Genomic DNA, 19,919 nt, shown 5'->3' with positions numbered 1-19,919 from the left:
AATTCTGACATGGGTATCACGTGGATAAACTGCGTTTCAAAGAGATTAGAGCCCAAAATTGTAGCTAGAAGGTGTTTCTGACTTTACAGCCCTATTCTTTCTACCACATTAAGCTGTCTCTCAAATAAAGCAGCATTCTACCTAGCCATCTGTAACCTCATAAAATATTAATCTGATTACTACCAATCGTACATACTTCTTATGTATCTATTATGTGCCAGATACTGGGCTAGATACTATAGACATTATCTGTCATCCACACAATAACTCCAAATGGTAGATAGTATCCTTTTTATAATAAGTCAAAAAAACCATATTGACTGTCTACTATGTGCCAGGCACTGGAGAAACAGGGATGAAGGTAGTCAGCTCCCTATGGCCACATGGAGCCGGAATATATAGAGAAGAAAGAGAAATTATTACATTTGTGATGTGTGTTAAGAAGAAATACACGGTATAATGAAAAGGTATAAAAATAGGACCTCACCTAGTTGAAGTTCAGAAAAAGACCTCCCTGAGTAAGTGACATCTGAGTTGAGAATGGATTGTGCACTAAGGATGAGGAAGAGTGTGCATACAAACAGGGCCGGGACCAGAGCATGAAATAGTACTCACATTGCAATACCAATACCAGTGGATGGAGCGCGTGGAGATTAAAACAATCTCTCTCTCTCTCTCTCTATAAAAGGCCAATATGCGAAGTGTCCCTCCAACCATCCGCTATCGCTATGATATGCATTGACCACCACGGGGTAGACGCTCAACGCAGGAGCTACTGTGACATGCACTGGCCATTTAAAAGAAACAGCACCATGGACCTGGCGCCGACAAAGCAACACTTGGCTTCCCCCAAGTGGGACACAGGCCCCACCACCACCCTGGAGTGACACCCCACCAAATTGCAGCCAATCCTGCTGAGACCCCATAGCACAAAATGCGGCCCATAGCCCAGTCCCAGCCCAGAAACAGTCGCTGTGGGTGCCTGTTAATGACGTCACATAGCAATGCTCGGCTTCCTCTCCCTAGCAACTAGCCTCCTTGCAGTTTCTTCAGCCCAGGAACATGACTTGCTTTATAGCCAGGTGGAAACATTTCACACTTTAACCAAATGTCTGTGAAGCGTTTTCCCGTGCCTCATCTCATTTGATCTTCACAGAATTCCTGGAATAGGTAGATAGGAGACTCCGTAGAATCCTATTTTATTTTCATTAGCTGGAAAACGGAGATTTAGAAAGTTTGGAAACTTGACCCGACTGAAAAGAAGAAATGGTGGAACTTGAAAATGACTTCAGGTTTTCTCACTGCGCAGAATACAGTCAAACACTGCTATAGTTAAATATTTCACCCTTGCCGAAACCGGTTTGGCTCAGTGGATAGAGCGTCGGCCTGCGGACTGAAAGGTCCCAGGTTCGATTCCGGTCAAGGGCATGTACCTGAGTTGCGGGCACATCCCCAGTAGGAGATGTGCAGGAGGCAGCTGATCGATGTTTCTCTCTCATCGATGTTTCTAACTCTCTATCTCTCTCCCTTCCTCTCTGTAAAAAATCAATAAAATATATTTAAAAAAAATATTTCACCCTTTGTTCTCCCTGCATGATCTATAATAATAATCTGCTTCATGTTGATATTTACTGCTGTGTTGCTGACAATTACCTGAAAGAGAAGTTGGGATGCTTCACTGGGCTAGAAAAAGTTTAGCTAAATCAGAAAGTAGGTCTAATTAAGCAAGTTTATCTATATATATAAAGCTCTCGCTGGCGCCAATCCCACATGTGTGTTTCCATCTGTCATTGTTGACCGTGAATTTGGTTGACCCTTCTATTATAGAGAACGGGCGAATAGTGATATTAAAACATTTCTTCTAATTAATTTCCTTTCAATGTGCACAAATTTGTGCACCAGGCCTCTTGTATGCACATAAAGTGTGTGCCATATGAAGCATCCTGGCCTTGTCATCCTGATATCCCTGGATAAACTAAGTAAGCAGGGGCATTACAGGTTAGCATTTAAATTCTCCACCTCACCTGCAGTCTGGAGAATGGATTGTAGGCCTATGGCTGGCTCATAGAGCTGAAACGTGGATGTGAAAAATCAATTAAGAGGAATACGTTTTTTGGCTACTCTGAAAAATGGTTTATTTCTCCCAAGATTCATTCTGTGTGCCAACATTAATGTAAGTAGAAAGCAAAGTTTGAGAGAGATGAGAGCAGGAAAAACCACTTAAGAAAACACACCCACCAACATTATAAAAAAACTGGACTGTTACCAAAAAAAAATTGCATTTACTAGATTTTATAAAGTCTCGGGGTTAATTTCAGCATTCAAAGCACTCTACCACTCTGGTAGACAGGAGACATTGCCCCCTAGCGGTGGAATCAAGTCACATGGCTGAGTTGGGATGGACAATGAACTTGAGAACTTCTATGAATGGCTGAAGCTCAGGACCAAGAAAGGGAGGCCCCTGCAGAAAGTTCCCCTTGAGAGACAAGAGCCATTTAATCTCACCAACTGCCATCCACCTACTATCAAAGACCAGTCACTGAATCCTCAGAAGAGAACCCAAAGGATGTGGTCTGTGGGGGATTTAAGACAAACAGCCAAGAGACATGACCATAATTATTGTGGGCACTTTGGGACCTTTTAATAGATTTTGGTAAATTTAGCCCAGTGACAAGGACTCAACGTGGTGCATAAACTCACTCATTATGACCCTTGGAGGTGGTCCCTGTAATAAGTCCCTGGAACAGGAGGAAGACTGAGGAGAGACAACACAGTTTGTCTACTGTCTGATCAGGTAACCTCCCTCAGGTTATGTCTCAACCAGGAAGGCCTGAGACCAACAACCAAAAACAGGGTGTTTCCCAGGCCAGCAAGGGTAAGGGCTATGGACAAAGCTCAGTATCTTCCAAATTATTCAGTGACCCCTTCCCTGTCCCTCCATAAATAAGCCACAAGGGATCAAGGTCCCTCTTCTGGAATGCACCCGTGGTATATCTGCAGTACACAGGCCAAGCCATCCTCTCCTTGAGATTGCAGGATGCTGAAGGACCATGCTCATTTGATGCTTGTGTGGTACTCTGTGTGTTGTCTGTGCTGTATATCCTCATCTATGGCTCAACAGTGAGGCAGGAAGAGAAGAGACTAGAGAGGTTTAGTGGACATAAAGCAGAAGACTCAACAGACTGGAGGGCCAGACAGGATACTAAAGTTCAGAGAATTTAAGTGATGTGGCCAAGACCACACAGCTAACAAACCAGAATTCAAACATAGGCCATTATGCCACCAAAGCCTAAAATCCATTTATTGCTTCTCCTAAATACCCAACATCCATTTGATATAGCAGTTATGTATATTCATTAATGCATCATTCATTCAACAAACATTGAGTTGCTATCACAGGCAAGCAAAGATATGCATCCTGTAAGCAAGAAAACTGGAAACATTACTAGTCAGGTTACTGGACAAGACATGAGGAGTAAGCCATCAGATCTTAAATGCATACTTTGCTCTTAACTTTACAGAGGCCCCCAGAGTACCATGATGAAGGCTCAAGGCTTCCAGGTGACAGCATGGAAACTGATGCTCTTTGTTATTTATTACCTGTGTTACCACATGCCTCTGCTGAAATGGAACACAGCACCCATGATGAACCCATACCAGGAGCCCGATTCAATTCCAGTAGATAAAACATAAGAAAACATGCAAGCCTGACTGGTTTGGCCTATTTTATAATTATTCTTTTTTGGTTGGTAAATGCTGAGACTAGAATGAGCCTTAGTAAGACGAGTGCACCATCTAAAGCAATTCAACTATAAATGCAGCCAGAAACCAGCAGCACAGAAAACTCTCTAAATATGAAGGAGTCATGACCACCACGATTACAAGACCAAGGCCAGTGGTCTGAAGCTACCAAGCTACAGACTATGTAGATATTTGACTGAAAGGCAAATAGCGTGAAAGAGCTGACTGCTATGCTTGGGAAAATAAATTACAATTCTTATCTTTAGTAAGAAAAGGATAATTTACCAAATACTTCTATCTTAGCTATTACTTGTCTTCACATTTAACAGTGCATACTGTATCTAAGAAAAATAGCAATTCTCTTATTTTTTTAAAAACATAGGGTTTTTTTTTAAAAAAAAGAACTTCCACTTTAAAGGAAAAGTTACAAACACAAATGGCCAAGTAGCTAATATAAAAGAATATGAAAAGCAAGATATAAAAACTAGGAAGCCATGGGAACCTACTAAACTAGAAAGCACATGCTCTACGTAATAAACAGAGATGCTTGTCACTTAGCTCCGGCCAACTGAATGCAGATCAGCTGACCAACTGGTGCCTACGCTACTGATTTTATTAAACAACTGGAGACTTAACAACAAAATACAAACAGTTACCACTTTTAAACCTGGCATCTGATGAGGAATTTTTTTAAACTATGGCCCAAAGAAATCACATCTCAGGCCTAAACTTAGCTCCTGAGCCCCCAGGTTGATTCCTATCTTAAAGCACGGTTTCTTACCAAATTGCACGCATTCATTTAAAATACATAACATGTTTATGAGATTCAAAACTCAAAACTATATAAAACATGTGTCAAGAACTTCAATTTAAGTTTTTCAAATTTCAGACATACCTATCCTGCTCCTCCCGTATGGCCACAATTTCACACAGAAAGCCCTTCCAAGGTACGGCTTTCAAATTACACCCGCAGCTCGATGTCTACATCTTACTTTGGCCACTTCTCCAAGGAAGGGAATTCCAACTGTGTTCACTGGTTGTAGTGAAGGCACAATTCAGATCTCACAGTAGCTTTTCCCATTGGCTCCCTAGTGCTCAACTTGTAGTTTTAGATACATGAACTAACTGATCCTAATCAGCAATGATTTTAAGAACATCAAAATTTAAATATTCCAGAGCCTATTAGTTCCTGCATGTGGGAGAGGGTTTGCTGGAGAGAACTTCTACCAAGAGGTTTCTCTCGCTAGTACCCTTTATACTGCATTGAAATCAGAGCTTTCCTTATGGAATAACGTGTCGAAGACAACAGTCTAAATAAAGACGTAGGTTTATTCTGTAATATCCTACAGTCTAACAAACTTGCTTCACATATGTAGCACATTAATATAGCAATGTGAACATAAAATACTCTAAATTACTTCTGGTGGCATCAATAAACGTATTTTTCACTAGGGAAGTCATAATTACAAAACTTTCAACTTACCTAACCTCTGAGAAAATTCATAAAATTTCTTTAATTTGCCTACTAGTGGGACAACAGCACCCCATGCCTTCTCTTGTAACTTCTCATCTGCTGGATGCTGGATGGCCTTCAAAATCCAAAGGGAAAAAAAAAGTTGAGTTCTAAAAGTCACAGCAGCATTCTTTTTACATTAAAATATATGTCTTAGCAAATGTTGGAAACCCTGGTACAATCTATAAAATACAGAATAATGGACCCAGGAATGCTGAGAGTGGGCCTTCTCAACTCCCTGGATACTTAACCCTATCATAACACACTTTTAGTTATCCTTGCAATGGACATGGATATAATGAAATAGGATGACACATACATGCTTGTTAAATATATTATGCCTTGATACCTTTTAGAGCCACAAAAAGAAACCATTTATATTGTTTTGCATATCACAGACAGGCTTTCTTAGCAGTTTTCTTTCAAAAAATTATTTTAGTAAAATAAAAAGAAACCAAAAAGTTAGGTAATGAATGAAATAAGATACCAACTGTGGAACAGGATATGAAACTTTGAATAATTCCAATTCCAGGGTCCAAAGTAGCTTTAGGAGACTTACCAAATTAAGAACCCAAATCAACCTGAAAGAAGGGATTCAGAAATTGTCACACGTATTTCCTATAACTAAAAAATACTATTCTGGAATCCAAGTTTTCTTGGGTTTTCCCGAATAAGAAGGTAAAAACTAGTTTCAAATCGGAAAGGGGAGGAAATAAACCACAATCTAGAGACCCTAATATAATATAAAGCCTTTCTCTATGCCCAGTCTTTCAAACCACTAGGCAATCTTTTATTAATTTAGAGGGTTCTTCCCAAAGAAATGTATTTTCTTATTTTCATCTTTATTTTGCATATAGATGCTTTTCTTAACCCTTTATGAAACTTAATATCTTTTTCAACAACCTGGTTTGCTTTCTCTGACATCTTCAAACAAGCTAAACACACCATCTGAAAGCTGAAACTCACACCCATGGCGGGGCGTGGGGGCTACTCATAAACACGATCAGGAGGTACTGATGTTTAGATTTTCCCAAGGCACTAGCACTCTAGCTCTGTCTACACAAAACCAAAAAACAGGAACACAAACAAAAATTGAAACCAGGTAAATTTAGAGGAAGCTCTGAATAAATTAGCTCCGAACTAAATAAATGGGCTATATATTATTTAAGCAATTTGCTTTATAAGCTTACCACTATATGCAAATGTCCTTGATTGTTTAACATAAAAAAAATTTTTAATGATACTTAAACACTATAGGAGTCCAAAGTAAATTACATTTATATGACTATGTAGAAATATTTTAATGTTAAAAATATCTGACAATCTTTATTTCATATGAATATTTCAAAGGAACTGTAATATTATCCTGCTGTATATGAAAAATCCTTTTAGCCTCAAGCCCAGTCTCAGTAATGTTTTACAGCAAGTAGAAATTTGTTTATTTTATTTATTATTCAGGAAATGAGCAAACAAATAAAAACTTTAAATTTGCTTTCTTCTCTTGAGAAGTCTAGCCAAATTTTCTTGCAAGGATCTAAAAATGGTATTTCAAATATCTGCTCATTCTCATACTATCAAATGCTCCAGCAAATGCCACCCACTGTCACAACCGAGCACAGTTAACTGTTTCCTGGCCTTGCTGGATTCAGAACTGAAACCAATGGCTGCCCTGCCACGACAACATGTCATAGTTCTCCTTATAATGCTGGTTCCTTCTCCTTTCACATCAGCATTACTGCTGCTAGAGAACGTTTTAGTACAGCACCAATCACAGCCCAACATGCACAAGGTGCTTGGTCAGTGTCAATGTGAGGGAGTCATGGAGCAGGTATTCTCACTCTCATTTCCAAAAATATTGAAACCGTCAACACATAGATCAAAACATTATCTCCATCTCTAGTGGTTTATCCTAGAGAATAAGCATTGTTTATTTAATAGACTGTATCTTAAATGAGAAAAAGAGGCTACTGTGGTCGGCAAACTGCGGCTTGCAAGCCACATGCGGCTCTTTGGCCCCTTGAGTGTGCCTTTTCCACAAAATAACCACGTGCGATCGCACACGTACAGTGCGATCGAAACTTCGTGGCCCATGCGCAGAAGTCGGTATTTTGTGGAAGAGCCATACTCAAGGGGCCAGAGAGCCACATGTGGCTTGCGAGCCGCAGTTTGCCGACCACTGGGCTAGGAGGTTTCTTTGGGTAGAACAGGACAGCTGAGTATGTGTTTATGCTGAGGAGAAAAAGTCAGTAAAAGACAAAAAAAACCCAGATGGAATTAAGAGAAGAAAGAATTGAAATTCCAGAGGAAAATGGAGAAGAATGTTAAAGAACATAGTTTTGGTAAGGAGAGAGACTACGCTTCTCCTAAACAGAAGAAATGGAGAATGAGATGAATGGGAAGAAACCTGGATCAGGTCAGAGGTTCGGGAGAAGCAAGTTGAGGGAGACCACACTGAACATTTGCTCTGTAGGGAAAAGTCAGACAGAGTTGGGGAGTCCAGACCACAAGGATGATTTCAGCGTTTCCCAGGGAAGCTTAGGAGAAGCGGGAAAAACAGACGACAGAACAAAAAGCTAAAGAAAGTTGGGTTCTCTCCTCCCCTCCATAAAAGTACCAGTAGGCCCCCCATGGATACAGTAAATTTCAGGTGTGAGAGCAACCAATAACACACAATTTTCTTTAATATACATAAACTACATATTTATAGAACATTGTTTTCCTTTTACCCTTATATTGTGCAACCACTTTTGAAATAATGCAAGTGATCTTTCTTTAAATACAATTTTTACTATGCACTAGAGTTCTAAAGTATAGAAAACGAGAGAGATTAAAAAGAGGGCGAGACACAGTGCATTCTATTGACTGGAAAATGGGCGTGCTTTACCTCTCGGATTTCATGGCCAGCTCCTCTATATGACTGCAAGTCCTCCAAGATGCCTTCTGCATCTTTTAACACTACATTCACCTGATTATAAATTTCCTTCTCGGACTCTGTAGGCTGGGCATCTAAACAGCAGGAAAGCACAAGAAAATTCACAGTCACATGAATTTTTTAGTACACATACAACTCTAAATCCAAATTTCTAAAGATGACTAACATTTTATTCATTTAACTTTGCACTTCTTGGAAAAGATTGATAATTTTTCCATAGTTCTATACTTGAACTAGCCTCAAGTTTGTAAATATCACAAAGCAGCAAGGGAACACCAAACATTATTTATTGTAGACACAAATAATGACTTGGTATATTAAGTGAACTTGAGAATTATCATTTAAATTGTGATAGCACGAACAACTGCCTTTTCATTACAGTCGTCACTATCAGTAATGACTGTAAATTCATGAGTAATGATCTATTTTAATGCAAGAGAAATGAAAGGCCTACTATATCTTGCTAATCTATGTTTAAGACTGAAATGACTTTATTCTCCTATAAAGTTCATTTTAATGACTGAATATTGATATAAAAACTTTTAAAAGAATCCTTTCTAGATGCTGCCCTTTTCTAGGACCACTTTAAATTCTGTACCAAATGAACTTCTCTGCTGATGAACACAGGGTCAAGATTTCAGCGCAGAAGAGTTCAAAGTATGAAACTGCTTCAGAATCACTGGGCCGCTGAAAGCTAGATGCTTCAGCTGCAATGTTATCACTGAACTTTTTAAATGCTAAAGCAAAAACTGTGCTCCTCCGCCATTGAGGATGAGTGAGAAAAAAATGAAGAATTACAGTTACAAAAAGCATGACAACGAACACAAACATATGGGTATTTCCACCACCTGCAGTGTTAGCCACAGAACATATGTTAATGTGACTAAATCTAGATTTCTCTCTGCTAGATTCGAGGTAACAGAAATTCTGTTTTTAATAACGTGGTCATTTTTTTCCTAAGGATAAATCTTTTTTATTTAATACATTTCTTGGGGAGGGGGGGTCGGCACTCTGTGAGGAAACGGAATTTTTCTTGTATCTTTTCAACTAGGCCATGTTACTACAGATAAGGCATACAGCACTTAAAATGATAAACATTATGATTACCATAATGTTTTAGAGAGGAATTATGCTGGCAGGATTTCTCCCTGCTAAAATTTTCTCTTATGAGGGTAGGGGAGGAAGACCAAATTTATAATATGAATTAAGAACATTTCTGATCTCTTTTGTTTACCTAATTTATAATATAAATTAAGAACATTTCTGATCTCTGTTACATAAAACTAGTACTTAAGAGTTTTCTGTACCCACACCCCCTACCCACAAATACACAATGATCTATATTTATTCCTTTCCTTAGAAAATTTAAGGAAACTAAGTTGACACATGAAACTAGAACTCCAGATGCCTAACTACTGTAACTTTATTTTGTGCTTGGGACAAGTCATAGTTCAATCCCACTTATTAAACCTGCCAACTAGTCAAAAACATACCACACATTTTTTAAATCAACAATTACAGTACCAAATTTTAATTTCAACATACCTAAGACAGTACTACAAAAACATAACACAGTAACATTTACATGCAAAGCCAACTTAACAATTTGTGTTCACATCTATTCCCTTATTTTTCAAATTTCTTTTCAGAGATCATGCACTTTTTGAATGAAAATTCTATTTGACAAAATAATTACATAAGAGGAGCCAATTAAAAACTGTGTCCAAAGCTATACAGGTATTACTAGGAGCGAATACTGATATTGTAGCTAAATGACTTTAAAAATCAGTCTGTCATTTAGCTGTAATATCCTCTCACATTTAGCCAGACCTTGTTCTCCAAAGTCATGGTTAGACACACACTTTTAAAAAGTACACCTTGTAACTTTTATACTTACACCAGGTGCAGCAGAGAAAATACTCTTTACATGCAAAAACAGCCAACTTTATACTTTTTCACGTGAGTTGTGAAACTACAGACAAACACCAATAGGAGACACATAGTTTAAATTCATGAAGAGGGAATTCATGACAAAGGACAATATTTTGACTGTTAGAGACCAAAAGGTATTTGTAAAGTTTGCAATTACTATGTATTTTTGGTGTGGTGACTAGTTGTTAAAAGAAAAATGTGACAGTGAGACTTACAGACAAAGAAACGTTATCAAGTAGATTTGAATAGACCTTGGGAGTGATTCATGATTATTAAAGATTTAGTAAATAACAAGAAACTTAAAAACAAAGGCAAAGACTTCAGTTTCCCCTAAGGGTGGGACAGCCCCCAGCACCACACTGATTGAACAGTTTTAGACTGCCACAGGAGAGTCACATTGATAATTTTGAAAGCTGCTGAAGACTGCTGTAGAAATGAAGACAAACAGAAAATAGCAGACAGGTAAGCACTACGTTACTGACAGCGAGTCATGCAAAAGGTGAGATACTAGGGAGGGGGAAAGGCTATATAAAAGAAAGCATTTGTTCAAAAAAATGGTATCATATAATGCACCCAAGACTTGTCACTTTGATTTTTCAGAGCAAAGAATTAAAAATTGTATTAGTTGAAGGAAAAACCTGCCACTTAGCCGGCTAACAAAGGGATAGTTATTTGATTGCAAAAGGATGTATCTACTACTGGGAGTAAGCACAGTGCAAACTCATCAGGCTTATTTAAAAGCTGTTCAAGGGCAATTACAGCATGTTTCCGTTGCTCTTACTGTTTGAAGGTAAAAAGTAAATATTGTAATAATTTCACCCCACTTTCCTATAAAGAGTCACTGAAAATAAGTGTTAAAATTGAAGTTGTGCGGGGGAAAGGGGAAATCTGTAATACTCTCAACAATAAAGGTTTTTTAAAAATTGAAGCTGTTATGGTACAAAAAGAGGCAAAGATCAGTTACAAAAAAGATAAAAAGCAAATCACATAAAAATGATAACTGTGATAAAGGGTCTATCTGCTTTAATCTTGCATCCATTCACTCATTCGCTCAATAAATATTTATACTCTAACTCCATAAATTTCATCAAGGCAGGGAGCTCAATGTACAGTACATACCACTGAATGGTATGCAAACTCAGTACCTAGCAGATTTTCTATAATAAATATTTGTTGCATGAATGAGAAGGTACAGAGATGGTAAATATAAATATGCCTCCAGCGTGAGTTAAAGGACACCATTATGCATTTTCATGTTTGAACAAATAAAATCCTGTATTATTTTAGAAAAAAAAATAAGGAAAGACCATAAGAATAAAAATATTTCAAAGTACAGAGCAAAAGCAATAGGAAATATACAAAAGTTAAAATGGAAAATAAAGTTAGACTAAAGAAGTGGGTATCAATAATTGTAAAAGATGGGGAGGAGGGGAGACAGGTAACACAAAAGACTGAAGAATTAGAGGAAATGTATGATTAAATGGAAAGGCACTAAAATAAAGAATCATAGGAAGTAAGGTTCTATTTCTCATTTACAAACATTCACCTATTTTTACTCTCGCACTGTGGTCTAACTGAAAATAAGTGAATCAAGAGTAACTAACAAACACTGAACTCTATCATTTACAAAGCACTATATAAGATTGGCAAGGGTCATAAAAATAAAAGTCCCTCTTCTCCTAGGAACCACAAATGAGTGGAGATACACACACACACACTAGTTATTTGGCTAACGATTTGTCATTAGAATGACTAGTATCTTAACAGCGTCATTATAAAATAATTCCACGAACAAGAAGAGAGTATACGGGCCCCATTTCAGTGCTTTTTATATATGCTGTCATTACCATAAGTGCTGCCAAATTTTATGGGGCAAATCGGAGCTTATATGTTAATGGAATCGTTATCAAGATTTTCAAATAAAATCTTATCCTATAGGTATAGCTTGTTTTAAGAGACACTCTTTCTAGTACTTCAAGAACAGGTAACAGTATGTTACAATGAACATGGATTGTCATTTCATGCCTTAAAGGCCTTTATAGATACTCCTTCTTCAATGTCCTTCACTAAATTTGCCTGAAATGTTCTATTGCACCTCCACAACACAACTCAAACATCACCATCAGAAAGTCTACTCCCTGCAAGGTAAAGTCAATCCCTTCCTGAGCTATACCTGGGATGTAAACTATGCAAAGATTATTATTAATTTGCATTTCTATCTATCCCACAAGACTGAGAACTCTCCAAAGGCAGGAGTTATGCTTGTATCTCTGGCACCTACTTGTCGGCAGGCAGGAGGCTCCGCATAAATGGATGTTGAACTGAAGTGAAAAACAGCACGTGTGTGCACATGCTAAAGTTAAGAGAGTAATGACTTACAGTAAAGAGAGAGTCTTTATTTTGTACCTACAGTCTAAAATAAACCTAAATTATAATGGTAACCTAAATATTACTGTTCATCTAGAAATAAAAATGTAGAACTTGATATTTTATTCAATAAGAATGTGGCTTTATTCTCTGTAATCATAAGGAACTGGCACATCAAATATGTTGCCCATTTTTGACCCACCTCATGGGTCACTCTAGTAGCCAAATCATAAGGTAAACTTTTATCATAAAAGTTTTTTTATAAAAGACAAAAGTTAGAATCAAAAGAAAACATATTTTAAAAATCTAAATAAGAAATAACAGGCAAACTCTGAATAAGAAATAACAGGCAAACTCTGGCCTAGGATACAGAATGTTTTCACTAAATTTCACTTACAGTATACCAATAAGTTCTACATTGGCTGATATAGGCAACAATATCATTCTTTAACTTACAGTTGCCTGTAAGATGTAGTTCTTCATGATTGGAAATTGTTGTTGTTAGCAATTCCGACCTTTTCCTGGCACTAAATTAACTATTTAAATTTAAGGGTAACAATCCAAACCTATCCCAGATTAGGAAACCAAGACCAAATAATATTTTAAACACTACAGTAAACTCATACTTCTCACTGGACCACAACCTAAAGCTTGGTTTATAAAAAGATCAAGTGCCAAGTCTTGAACAAGATCTTGACTGTGTCAGAGCCAAGATTCTGCAAATGTAAGGAATTTGAGAGTAAAAGGGAGACAGAATAGCAGAAAAATATACAAGACCAAGTTTGAAATAGATGCAAATAAACTAAAATACAGCTTTAATGTAAGTTGCCTCATCTGAAAGAATAACCTTCAAGTCAGCAATCTGCTCAACATCCCCAAGCTGATTAAAATTCATGCTAAACATGCACTTAAAATAGTCTTGTTAAATTGTTGAGAAGGGTCAAGAAAACCAATATTTATTTAACTACGTTCCCCTAAAAACTCACAATTTATTATGGTCCTGATATTAGCATTACTACTCTTCGCTAGCTTGCACACACTACCAAATTATTAACAGAACATTGATAGGAATGTAATAAAATTAGAAAAATATCAGAGACCATAAATTATTCCATAAAATGTAGAAGAACAATAAATTAATGTGTGCATAGGAACTGTCCTGGTTTTAAGAAAAATATTTAAATTATTCATAAAGTAGCATGAATTGCATAATATCACATAAACTAAACTGAAGTTGATGAAAAATGCAGTGACTCTCTGGGGATTTATTTTCAGGGATTTATTTTGTTTTTAAAACCAGAAAAGGTCTTAAAGTTTAAGTACTTAAATACCTGTTCAAATGTTTTAACCTTAGTGGTATTCAAGAATTCGCATGATTTACAATCTAAGGCTCTCTCTTCACCCTTTCCTAACAATTTCCTAATGATCAGTTAAAATAGCAACATTCACACTAAAACATGAATTTAATATCATTGTTCTTGATTTGACAACCAGACAAGCTAAAGCAATACAGACAGACAGCCAAAAAAGCAAAAGCTTTTCAACATGCATGGGGTCAATGACACTTACCTGCCACCCTTAGACCATATTACAATAGGTCATGCAACATAAAACAAACAGAAGGCAAATTACTTAAAGGTCTGTGAACCCATTATTTTCTTTATAGAGTTAGAAAAAAATTAACTCCTGAAATAAGTACATATAATGAGTTTCTTAACTTTTCAAATTAATTATATACAAAGATTAAATAATTAAGGTTCACACTTACCTTTTAATATTATGCCAATACTAAGCTTTGAATGGCCTTCAAGAACCAATTCGTATTAAAATACTTCAATAGTACATGGAGTTAATATTTAATTTTTCTCAACTGCAATAATTCCCCTCAAAAATTGCTTCTATTAACAAATTTCCACCAAAATTTTTTATAGAAATGTTTTCATATGAGAATCTTAAAAGTTTTCATTTGAGATCTCAAAATGTAAAATAATGCTCAACTAAAGAGATATCTCTTGTAACAATTCAAATAAAAGTATTTTACAATTTAGTCTATGAAACAGGATTTCCAGTTCTAGAAGGCACCAGAAATTTTACTCAAACAATCCATAGCTCAGTCATGCAAAGCAGTTAAACAGATGGCAAAGTGGAAACATTCATTTAGTGCAAGACAAACGCAGTCTACTGCAGGCAAAGAGAAATAGATATAAAATCATCTTCTCACTTTCAAAATCAAGGAAAAAATTTGGCCCCTGCTCAAGGTCTGTGCATGTCAAAACTTTAAGAAGATTCCCCATGTTAAGGTACCTGTCAAGACAAGAATGAGAAAAGAGAAAATATCCCTTTATGAAAAAGAACATTGGAAATGGATTTTTTGTTTCAATAGCAAAAGGGAAAACGTTCATTAGGCCATGAATTCGTCCTTCAGGTTACCCAGACTGTGCTCGGGCGACAGCAAACCGGGCTCCCACGGTTGATGTGGAGGACCTAGAGGTGAAATGTGGCTTCCTGTACATAATGGCACAACTGTTACTCTAATTCTTCGCAAGATTCTCCCAAGACAAGTCTCATTAGTGGCCTTATAATGAAAAATTCTCTAAGTATTCCAACAGTGCTAGTATTCTGGAAGAGAAATTTCTGATCAAGAATTATTCACATGTAATCTTGTTTAAAATTGCGCCAAAACAACAATTTAGTTCAAAGCCAAATATCAAGAGTTTTGGCCACAGCTCACCTTTGCATTTCATCTTAAAAGAGTAGTATGTTAAACTTCCTTCCTGTATGCCATGAAATAAAGCGGCTATTTCTATCCAAATTTGGATTTGTAACTGGTGGCGGTTATTTAAGTACTGATTCTGATGTGCAGCACACTTCGACGGTATCCAGCCGCCGATGGCAGAATGTGAGCATGTCACCAAGGCATACTAGTAGAATGTTCATCATAAGGCTCCTTGCTTCATGGACTAATGAAAGGACAGCACTGGCTACAGACTCAACATGATTTTAGCAAATGAAAAACTAAAGAATTATATGTATGATGGTGATGTTTGCCTACAATTAGGGGAAAAAAATCATGCAAACTTTGATTCCCCATACGTTATTAACAAATGTTCTGGCTGGCCTTCACTGTGGTGTGAGGATCATTCACCTTTCACCTTTCACCTTTACCATTATGCACCAGCTGTGAAGGGCTAAAGAGACTTACTTTCAAAGTCCAAGAAAAAATGTGCTGCATTGTGGTCTATGTCCCTGGTTAGCACCTTAATGAGATTACCCATGCCAGCAAACCTAAAAATAAAAATGGCAACATCATTTAGTTCCAGTAAAAAAAGTTTAAGCAGAGGCCTGGGGTTCGGCAAAGGCTGGCTTGCTCGGAATTACCAACAGGTGCAGGTCTGTGTGCTCCTGGCACTGAGAATGTGGCACAACAAAAGCACAGGTGGCTCTGAGTCTATAGCTTTTGTCCTCTTTCCACAGATCAAAAAAAGTTACATACAGCAAGTTGGAAAAAGATCAGATTTTTACATATAACTTGCAATATTTATATTTGGCTAATCTATGATAGGTTACTTCTTTATAACATTTGAGACATATATTCCCAGTTTAAATGAACATCAAAATAGAGTTCTGAAGTAAGTAAATACTGAGACCATATTTTTAAATAACACGGGTATTTTCCTTCTGTAGATCAAATCCTTTGGGAATATAAGGAAAACAGTATTCAAACCATATTTAACCATTTAAGACCAAAGGCAGTTACCAATAACCTACTTAAAAATTTTTACCACACATAAAACAGTATTTCTTACATTTTCTATACTCCAAAAATTAATCAAACATTTTATTGTTCAACTCAGACTGATTATTCAACAATATTAACTAGATACAACCATACAATGTATGTAACTTAAAAGTTAACATAGCAAACCAGTATGAAGGATCCAGCAATTACCATAACTTAGTAAGTTTGCAGAGGAAACACAGTAAAAATAAGATATTGGCATAGTAAATCTTGCGCACGAATTCGCCATGACTCAATGTGGATGGATGTGGAGGGCGGTGTCAGGACCATCAGGTAGCCAGATTCAAACCTGGAAGTGGCAGTAACTATTGGAAGTCAGACTACAGTGCACAGACACTCCCCACCCCCAATCTTAATACTTTTTCTCCAAATATGGAACTGCTGGCAAATATAAATGAAACAAAACATAAAAGCAACAATATTTTTTAATCAATGAAAGGAGACATCTTATTATTCATCCCCATACAGGAAGTTTGAAAAGAGTCAGTACTTCTGGACACCTGTGCTGATACCCCTTCCTCTACCTACTCCCCAGACAATGGCCTATGTCCCTAACTTTAAACTCCACAAAGAGGAAATAACAGTACACGTATAACAGTTATTTGTTGGACTGACACACACATTTCTTGGACAATTTTAAGGACAATCTAATTTATTCACAAATATGGTAAATAAGGAAGGGTCTCCTTTCTTTCAAAACAATCTCCCAATGGGAGAGGTAGAGATCTGTCTTATTTTTTATATCAAAATCCCTATGACATAGAGGTTCACTGGAAATAGTTTGTACAATGTTTTACACAAATGGATTAGCTGAGATAAACACTAAGAGGGAACTGTTTAAGCTTTAATTCTCTCATCTATCTATCTATCTATCTATCTATCTATCTATCTATCTATCTATCTGTAAAAAAGCCTAATGTGCAAAGTGTCCCCTCGGGAGTTCAACCAATTGGGAGTTAGATCGCTCGCTATGACGTGTGTTGACCACCAGGGGGAGGTGTGAAATGAAGGAAGGCCCTAGCTGGCAGCAGAGGAAGGGAGGCCCTGGCTGGGAGCCAGCAGCCACTAGGGACACTACCTGTGCACAAATTTTGTGCACTGGGCCTCTAGTACATGATAAAAAGTTTAATAATACCAAACTTTTACAGTAAGGAAAATATAAACACTGTTCCAAAATCATCAATCACATCCAAACAATTACTTCAAACTGGCTACTAAATTTATTCAATAAGTTTTAGGAACCATTTAGAAATAGCCTATTTCACAGCTTTACTTTTTAAAAGCTTTCATATATATATAGAATTTCTGTTTCCAAATACATAAACTCTCTCACTAGAACTGAGACCAAATATACAACAGATTACCCTAGCCCCGTGGTCGGCAAACTGCGGCTCGAAAGCCATATGCGGCTCTTTGCCCCCTTGAGTGTGGCTCTTCCACAAAATACCACGTGCGGGCGCACGTACAGTGCAATTGAAACTTCGTGGCCCATGCGCAGAAGTCGGTTTTCGGCCTGGGCGAGTCTATTTTGAAGAAGTACTGTTGATATTTGGCTCTGTTGACTAATGAGTTTGCCGACCACTGCCCTAGTCCTATGAGACCATCAAGAGGTGCCGGAGGAAGAGAGGAGGGAGAGATTCCTTTCCTTACCTTTTTACTTGAAAGCCACAGGTGATTCTCAGGGAAACACTGAAACTAGCCAAGTTTGTCTGCTCCACCTTCTTATCTCCCCTTCACCATTTAGTCCTACTTTCGAGGCGTCCTAGCCAAATGTGACCCTAACCCCCTCTCACCTGGCTTCATACTTGGTCTGATCTATTCACTCTCCACAAGTACTCAAAAATTTAGCATTTCTTACCTCTTCAGTCCAAATAAACAGTTAGATCTGATCAAATAATGGAATGATACCCTCTCCCCTGGGAAACTGACCTTTAGCCCCTTTCACAACATTCCCTTTCCTTAGACCGCATTCCATTTGCTAAGACCATTATCTTTCTCCTCTGGACTTGCCCAGGATCCAGACTGCCTAGAGAATTTCCCTCCGAAAAAGCCTGCTTAGTGTCCTTTAAAATCTGAGTCCCTGGTCCCAAGCTGCTGGAGCCATTCTGGGGTTCAGCCCACCTGTTTCCAGATGGCCTAATAAATTCATAATTATTTACCACTTTTGGCCTCATGCGTACCTCCTGTGGCGACCCTAATAGACTCTAAGTTTGAAATGGCCCAGTGTATCTAGTACAGTTTCACAACCTCAGCACTATTAAAACTGGGCCTGTCTCACATTGTAGATCCTTAGCAGCAGCATCCTGGGCTTGTAGACACGAGAGGCCAGTAGTAACTCACACAACAGGTTGGAACAACTGAATATAACTCCAGATATTGCCAAATGCCCCAGGGCAACATCGCCCCTGGCTGGGAACCCCAGATGTAGTACAACAGCAGCCCCATGCACCCATGAAAGATGCTGTGCCAGCACCCATACCATGTGTGTCTCATTTCAAAGATCTGAAAACAGTTCATTATGTTATCAGCGGTCATATCTTTTTTTTTATAAGGAAAAACAAAAAAAAGTAAAACCACATCCTAGTCTTGCATTGTTTAACTTTTCAGCCAAAAACAAAACAAAACCTTCCAGCCCCTCAGTGTGGCTGATTTCAATGAATACGATATGGTGGCTGATTGTTGGTTCTGGTCCATTGTCAGACTGCCTGGATTCAAACCCTAACTCTGTCACTTCCCAGCTCTGGGACTTTAGTCAGGATTCCTGACTTCTCCACATCTCATCCGTACAATGTCCACAATAATAAACATCACTGCAGAGGCTTCCTAAACTGACAGGGGGGTACAGGAAGCCTGGCATCTACTTGCTGCTGCGGTATGGCCATGGCAGAGCTAGAAGATCTGCTCCAACAGCAGAGCTGGCGGAAAGCAGCTCTGGAGGGAGTGGCAGCCTTGTTTCCTGCACACACACACTCCACCCCCCCAGCAGCCAGGCAGTCACATAAGAATGACGCCAGCGGATGTAATACAACAGAGGCCCCATGCAGAAAGCCCCAGAAGGTGTCCTCAAGTCCTTGGTTTGTGATTCCATTCGTTCCCAGGTTCCAGCTGCCATTTCCCTCAGTTTAGCTGCTAGATTTTCCTCAGGTTTTAAGATACCCTCATTTCTTTCAACCAACTTTCCCTTTACCTGTTTAGCTGATCTGGGTTTCGGTCATTTGCATCTAAAAGAGTTCTGAATAATAAGACTTCTAAGCTTCATATGAATACATAAATCTGATGCAAATGATAACAATATATATAAAAGAACTTTCCGATTCTATACAACTTGGTCCAAAATGCTACTGATTTATTCTAGAGGCACTATTTCAAAGTAATTGATAAATATATTTAGAACAGTAAACTGCGAGTCTTACGATCAGAATTTAGGAGGAAAAAGCTAAAGAATTTTCTTTCAGTTTGCTTTTTATTGTAATCCTTGGATTCAAACTAAATATTGTAGATATTCACTGAGTAAGCTAAGGAGAAATTTAATACATAGAAACCAAATGTAATTTACTTCCAGTGCTTGTGATATTTCTGGTGGAATTTTGTGGCAGTGAGCTCTTACGTTGCATGTTGGTTTCAACACTGGCGAT

General features: G+C 37.8%; 1 protein-coding gene across 4 annotated transcripts in view; it reads right to left on the bottom strand.

Annotated features, from left to right (window-relative positions):
- The window catches only part of FAM49B (family with sequence similarity 49 member B), an 81,789-nt gene that overhangs the window by 12,443 nt on the left and 49,427 nt on the right, over positions 1–19,919 (bottom strand). For 3 of the 4 annotated variants that reach the window (XM_014459677.1, XM_023757763.1, XM_006093295.3), the window contains exons 3-5: positions 14,707–14,789; positions 8,139–8,260; positions 5,225–5,330 (exon numbers count right to left, since the gene is read on the bottom strand). In XM_014459677.1, the coding sequence (XP_014315163.1) occupies positions 5,225–5,330; positions 8,139–8,260; positions 14,707–14,779 (301 nt within the window). In that variant the 5' untranslated portion in view covers positions 14,780–14,789. Of the gene's footprint in view, positions 1–5,224; positions 5,331–8,138; positions 8,261–14,706; positions 14,790–15,687; positions 15,761–19,919 lie in introns of those variants that run through there. The other variant, XM_023757762.1, reaches the window with a different exon arrangement.

This window comes from Myotis lucifugus, unplaced genomic scaffold (genome assembly GCF_000147115.1).
Source record: "Myotis lucifugus unplaced genomic scaffold, Myoluc2.0 scaffold_113, whole genome shotgun sequence".
Taxonomy (NCBI): Eukaryota; Metazoa; Chordata; class Mammalia; order Chiroptera; family Vespertilionidae; genus Myotis; species Myotis lucifugus.
The sequence above is the reverse complement of the archived record's forward strand: the minus strand, read 5'-3'. Positions and strand labels throughout refer to the sequence as shown.